Consider the following 7,500-nt stretch of genomic DNA (forward strand, 5'->3'; position numbering starts at 1 on the left):
TTTCTATGTTAATGCACTGACAGGTACATTTTCCATTGATAAAATGAATTCATTCATATCTAAAATCTGGATTGATGCTAGAAAAAAGAAAAAACTCCATTTTAAGTTATACTGTACAGTGTAGTGTGTACATGTACATGCATTCGATACAATTGTACAATAAATGAAGAACTGTATGCAAAAGCCTTTGGAAGGATTTGGTTTTAGCTATAACATCATTGACCGTCCATCCATACATCTGTGCGTCTGTATGCCAATGTGACTAGTATCACATGATCATATCGCAGGCTCAAGTTTAGAGTGATTTTGCCCAAAATGGCAGCCATCTACTCTAGACCTGCTAGTTTACAGCATACATGTACATCTTTGATATCTTTGATATTGGTCATGCATATTATAGTCAATTGACACCTGTCCTTTGTTCAGGAATGAATTTTTATTCTCAACTGGAATTAAATAGCAATCATCTTTTTGGATATGAAGAAACAGTTTAATTGTTTGTTCGTTTTGCTCTAAAATGCGAGTGAATAAGTAAAGTTTGTCCTTCCTTGGTTGCCGTATTTTGCAGATTCTTGTTCCAAGCCAAGCTGGCATGTTTCAGTGAAATGCATCAAAATGTGAATGATCTCGTTCTCAGAGATAAAATGGAATAAGGAACTGGCAAAGTTTCCTAACGATCTGTCACATCACGTTTTTAATTTTAGTGTAATTCCTATTCGCTGGCTATTGACAGTTGACTCTGAAATGGCTTTTTTCCTTTTCCATTCACCATTGAAACTCTTGCGATTCAAGAAAAGGTCATTGCCTAACTGGTGAATTCCAAAACCTTTACTTTTCCTACAGCCAGTAAGAATAAATAACCCGTGAGCTCCACTTTTAGGCTTGGCTAAATCTGTATAGTAGTCAAGTATCTTGCTCTTACCCTCCTTTTCTAATGCTTTCAAGTAAGATTTGAGTTGGAAAATACGTATGATATGCCCACTTGCATTTTACTATGCAATGGTACTTTTCACTTCTGCAGCTGATTTTTGGGATGTCTCACAATGCTACTTGCTCACGTGATCTTACTATATACAGATAATATGACTAATGTCATAACATCCCTTCTCTTCTTGGGATGAAGATGTAAAATCGAAATAGAAAAGAAAACAAGAAAAGTTCAGCTGAGAAGCCTGCTGCAAAAGAGAAGTCTTTAACAAAAGAGTTCATTTAAATATCAATGTTCTTTTGAACTTGTTCACCCTAAGCTATTTCATATAGACTGTTTGCATGAATGCAGGGAATCTGACAAGAACTTTGATGTTTCTTTTTTTGTTCCCTTTAAGGAATTTTCGCTTTGAACTCTGTCAGGTTTGGCTGTACAACAGGTGTGTCAGAATCATCTTTCCGACTAGATTGATTTTGACCATCATAAGATGGTTAGGAATGACTACAAACTGTGATGAATTTCTTGTAACAGTCTCTAATCCATTACGTATTGTGACCATTGAACCTTTCTTCTTCACGACGGAGGTTTTAGGATGTACGGGATGCTCTGTTTAATTGTTTTGTTTGTCTCATAATTATAACAATGTTCCCGGGATTGAGCACTTCTCTTCTTGTCGAAATAATTGTGTAATATAATCTCTTTATCTTTTGCTCCTGTAATGCAGATCTCTTTCAGCTAAGGATGCTGATGGAACTTGAGACACAAATTTCTGTTGTCTGGATTGAGTGGTGGTTCGGGTATTGCAATCTTGAGCTTTGTGTTGTTCAGTGTTTCACAGGTTGACAGGTTGGTGGTGGTGAATGGGGTGTTGCACGGTGCTGAGGTAAAAACTTTTATTACAATATTATAGCTCTTGTTCCTCTAAGTGGGCAATCCTAATGCTCTTCTGACGGGTCTGTACAAGTTAAACCTTCCGCTTCACCATTGGCTTTGGGCCAATATGGGGTGATCTTTCTATGCTTGAATCCTAGGTAGTCAGCAAAGTCAAATCTATTAAGAGAGGACCATTGTTACTCATGAGAACATCTGGTATGCCTTGTCGTACAAATATGGCACTTTTTTCTTTTAGGGATCATACATGTAGGTTTGGCTGAAAGTGAGGTGAGTATTTCAACTTAAGGAAAACAACTAGACTTTCGAAAAGTCGAAAAATCATGCTTCGTTCGCCGAAACATTTTCTCCTGGGATTCTCGCAAGGTCGCGTCAAAAAACGCACGCTGCCCTCGCCAAAACATTTCTCCTGGGATTCTTGTAAGGTCGACTTGTGGCAAGTCTAGAAAACAACTGAATTTGTCTGTTACCAACATTATGTAATCACCCGATGGAATGGTCCTGCAAAGTCAACTGCAAGTTCTATTCATAGTGCTGCAGGAAGTGGAATCATTTGCTGGAATCATTCTCAGCGGTCCTGGTTGTGGTGACTTTGCTGTAGCAGCTTGACAATTCAGAGACAATTCTCAACTCTTTATTTGCTCTCCTGCCATTCTATCAATTCCTGGGAACTACACTCTTCCTCAGATCAGTTGTTTAGTCTTCATCATCCCTTCGTGACCTTGATGTGCCAGATCAACTGCCTTACATGTATCTCTTAATTTAGCTGGAATAACAATTCTGTTTCCTCTCGACGCCAATCCATTAAACTCAGATATTTCATCCTAAAACTGTTTGAACCGCTGGACTTCAGGGCAGCTCCACTTGTCGGTTTCAACTGCTTTGATTATGACTTGCAGCTCCATGTCTTCTTTGGTTCCGTGCTTTCTGCCAGTGTCATTGCGTTTGGAATGGCAGGGTCACCGACAAAATTGACTTGATCTTCCACGGGATCGATGTTCTGTTCGAATGCTTTTGAACTGCGATGTCACAAAATCAGTAGGATTTTCTGCGTCCCTTTCATCTCCAATCAAAACGTCTTTCAACGCCTCTAACGCTCTCTGTTCCTTTTGTCTTCATTTCCAGGATGTGTCTAATGTCTCATGAGCACTAAGTGGTACTTGTGATTGTGGCATAATTCGGATTGAAACGTGAGACGTGAATGAAACGTGGGCACGCCGAACAGAGACTTGACTTCACTGGGGTTCTGCGGAGGGCTTGCTTTGTGGATTGCTTGGACTTTCATGGGATGTGGTCGGATTGCCGTTGGACCTGAAAATGTGTCCATAAGACTTGATTTCGGCCATCTGCTCTAATTATCGATCATCACTGTCTCAAATTCCCTGGCAAGTGTTTTTGAATCATTGCTGAGCAGACAAATTACTGAAAGAATAGACTCAACTTTACAACAAGATGTCAGCCTACAGGAGACAAATCTCATTCGAGTTACAGTGGACTGGTGGAAAGCCCCTGATAATAAAGAATGCGTGATAGTCTTGTCAACAGATATGAGCATAGCGTTAGACTCCATGCATCATTCTCTTATGATAAAGAAGCGTGAAAGCTATGACTTCCAAAACACATCCCTGGAACTTATGCGCTCCAATTTTATTGACAGGACAAATCGCGTTAAATAAGCAGATTCTTTGATGGATGGAAAGACATTTAACAGGCTGCCCTCAGGGTTCATACTTTGGATCATTACTCTGAAATCTGTACCAAATTAATTTATCGGCACTACATGCTCAAACTAACAACCTATTCATGAACGCAGACGATCATCAGTGGTATTTCAACAGGAAAGAGATTGCGCCTGTAGCTTCTGCACTCATTTACTTATTCACGCATTCACTCACTCACTCAGTCACCCACTCACTCACTCACTCTCTCAACATATCACCGATACACAATCGACACTTAGCCAACATTTAACCAACGCGATATGTGTACGTTGACATTAGTCATCGGACACCATGTCAGCCGACAGTCTATCAACCGTTGGCCAACGATCAGTCGACCGTTGGCCAACTACTGGTCAACTTACTGTCAGCTGATGTTTTGGCCGACGCTTTGATGAGATTGGATTTCGTTACCGTACATGACATTCTATCATGTTTCCCAGTAAAAGTGATAAAAATATACCTTACAGCGGTAAGCTTTTTCCTTTAATTCATGCAATGTGTTTTTCTTTGTAAATTGTACATTCTTGAAATAAATTCATTGTTTTGGTTTATTTCAGTCAGTTCAACTTTTAGTGGAAAACGTTGAAAACTAAAAAGTGCATGCAAACTTAATCAAGTCGCATATCAAGCTCAAGTATACTAAATTTACTTCAATATGTATTAATTCTTATTAATTTGGTTACAAAATGATATTACAATAGCACTTGAAATTGCTCCCTGACATAGAGCGTGTTATCAAAGCGATTGGCAAAGTTCTTTTTAGTGGTTTGCTGAACGAACGGTCAAAGTGTGGCATTGATGACATTTGATGGCATTTGTCTTGACTACGAGTAACAGTGTGATTGTGCCTGCAAGGACAAGAAAATATTCACAACCTAGAAAAAAAAATGTATGTCTTTCTCGTGTATAGAATCCAATCCAAGGAAACGCAACATTTTATCGGTAACACACAATGACATGTAATGGATTTCGTTTTAAGTTTCCTAACAATCATATATTGAGCGGTATCTATATATGTAATCTCTAATCTACCAGTAATCATGTAGTTCATTTCAGCTCGTCAGGGCAGTCAAAAGCTTTCTTTTTAGCAGCTAGCTAAAGACTGGCAAAATTGCACGGGCCCTTAAGCGCATGCCATTTTGTTGTTCTTTGAAAAAATGTACCTGTGCTTGCTTTTGCCAAATTGCACTTAAAATCGTGTCATTACCTTGACTGCAATAATGGTTTGAGCATATATTCTATTGTCTTTTTCTCCTTCATGTCACACGTCCCTGAATGTTACTATACACTTTGTCGTCAATTGGTTGCAGTTCTATTTTTGTTATTGTTAATTATCAATTAATTATAATTATTATTTATAGTATTAATTCTTTTTTTTTTTTAACCATTTTTAGGGTTGTTTAGAGTTCATGCTCAACATAGACCAATTCAAATTTGCTGGTGGTGAGGGGAACACACAGTTTGGAGGCGATATCATTGACAGTTCCACTTATCCTCCCCTGCAACACAGACTACAGGAACTGCACAGACAATCACAGCTTATGTCTTTGGCTGATAAAAAAGAATCAGGAATTGATCCTCATACATCTGGGCTTCTGGAAATTGAAAATATTTTACTGGAGGATCATGAAAGTGTATTTATTCCTCAAGCCATGAAAAGTTTATTGGATGATATTCCAGGTAGGTATACGAATGTATCACTGTTACTCTCATTTTTGGTCTCAGTAATTTTGGTCACAATTCGTTATTTATATTAAAATTGGACAGTTCAATATTTCAGAGAGCATTTATAGTCGTCCAAAATGTTTAAGTTGTATATTGCGGCAGGTTCGGTTATCCATATAAAGCTTTTGGCCATCAATTCTATTTTCCCCTGGCTGTAATAGTATATGGTCGTAATTTTACTACACATGCGTAAGATTTTGTATGCCAATTTGCAATTTATTATTTTAATTATGAGTAGTTATTTTATTTTTTGAGTTGACATTAGGAGAACGCAATTTCTAATCTTGGGTATTCTTTGCGTAGGGTCTTTTATAGCGCCATCTAGAATTACGTCATATGTGCATGGCCATTTCGGTTTTGATACGTCATAGACAGTATTCGTAAATGGCGGTCAAGAAATTCTTCTTTTCAAATTCCAGACTTTTATAAATTTAGATTTTGTGACGTCGTCACCTCTTTACTCCAAACTTTTCATTTTTAGCCACATTCCGCAAGCCTCACATATTAATACTTTCCGATATACGTTCTTTACATTAAGGCATCGTGTTCATGGTATCTCGGCCCGTCTAGTGATTCCAGCCTCCAAAGTTCTCCCAACGAACGCCCTTCATAATCAATGATTTCTCTGAGATTATGTCTCCTAAAGTGATGAATGGTCAGGATTCCATTAAATATGAATACTGCGATTGAAAAAATAGGTATTACGATCCATAAGGCGTCTACGAAAGACAATTTCATGTGTTATATCTCGATGGTCTCCCACCCAGATACCAACCCCTCCTAACAGGAAATAACACCAGGGAACTTTTGTCGTGAAAGCATCTCAAAGGATTTAAATGGAAGGACGAGCACTGAATCAAGCTGTTAGTTAGTAATGACCACTTTCGAGCTCAATTTGGTGATTCACTTTTTGTACTTTATTCACACAAAACTCTGAACAAGAAGTTGAGGTGAACTCAAAATGATCAACATGTCAGCTTCGATGCCAACGTTACTCGATTCCCTTTTATTTTCTTCAGCCTCTCTGGGTTTAGTATTCTACTTGTAACCACCCGTCCTCTCAGGGGACTATTTACTTTGTATCGTTTTCTGAGATACGACGCGTAGTTATTTTGATCACAACTTAACCTCCTTAAATCAAACAGGTAGCACTTATTTATGATTCGGAGTCTAGCCTAGGGCAAAGTATTTCAATCCTGTCACATGAGTCATTGTACTCTGCGCCTATTGAAACCATCTCAAGAAGTACACGCTCGTATCCTCAAACCTCTGTCCTATAATATTGTTTCTTTCCTTACCCTTCTCCTTTGCTTTCAAAGCGACTGTCGAACGCACATGCTATTTCGGGTCGTTTACGAATGTCCCGAATATGTTTACGGGTTCGATCTTGATGCCATGCGATTTCAAGATTTGGACGCCATTTTGGACTGGTATGGTCGCCAAATTGTAGAAAGATTCAACAAAACCAACAACTTGATTCCTAACGCAACAATATTTGTCAACATCAACACTCTTTACCTGTCAATTTCAACTACTTTATTTTGAATTCAACAATTTCCTCTCAACATTATAAAGACTTGCTTTATTTATCAACACAGTACTCTTTTCTCTTTGCACTCCCAAGGTTCCTTCTCCTGCGCATGCCCGTGTACGCAATACAAGACATTACATTAGGAAAATAACACAAACAGCGGTGATAAACATTGTATTCCAACGCATTTTTATAAAACTTGACGTTTCGTATGCTAGTCAACACACATTTTCAAAAGTGACCGTTACAATTTTTAAAAACTATATATATATCGTAAACAATAGGGGTCTGTAACGTAGACTGAGAAAAATGATCTGCAGCAGTACGTGACATAATGAAAAGTAATAGCTAAAACAGCAATAACTTCTCACGGTAACGGTCACTTTTGAAAATGTGTGTTGACTAGCATACGAAACGTCAAGTTTTATAAAAATGCGGTGGAATACAATGTTTATCACCGCTGTTTGTGTTATTTTCCTAATGAAGCTACGATGGCCTAAGAACAAGAGTTTATAAGACATTACATCTCTCTTTTCCTGGGAATAATAGGGCCGTTTATACGAGAGAAAATAAGCCGCGACTTACTCTGGCCGCGGCGTACATAATACGCGAAAGGAACTATTTATACGAGTATAAACTCCAAGGCCAAGATAAGCCGCGGCTTGAGAAAGCCGTGAACGTAGATTTTGTACCATTTATACGGA

The 7,500-nt window shown here is 38.3% G+C and overlaps 1 protein-coding gene across 4 annotated transcripts in view; it reads left to right on the forward strand.

The window, feature by feature from the left end:
- Positions 1–7,500, forward strand: part of LOC137970681 (uncharacterized) — a 53,124-nt gene that overhangs the window by 1,653 nt on the left and 43,971 nt on the right. For all 4 annotated transcript variants that reach the window (XM_068817212.1, XM_068817210.1, XM_068817211.1 and 1 more), the window contains one exon: positions 4,935–5,220. In XM_068817212.1, coding sequence (XP_068673313.1) covers positions 4,935–5,220 — 286 coding nt within the window. The remainder of the gene's footprint in view (positions 1–4,934; positions 5,221–7,500) is intronic.

Source organism: Montipora foliosa, chromosome 9, assembly GCF_036669935.1.
Source record: "Montipora foliosa isolate CH-2021 chromosome 9, ASM3666993v2, whole genome shotgun sequence".
Lineage (NCBI taxonomy): Eukaryota > Metazoa > Cnidaria > Anthozoa > Scleractinia > Acroporidae > Montipora > Montipora foliosa.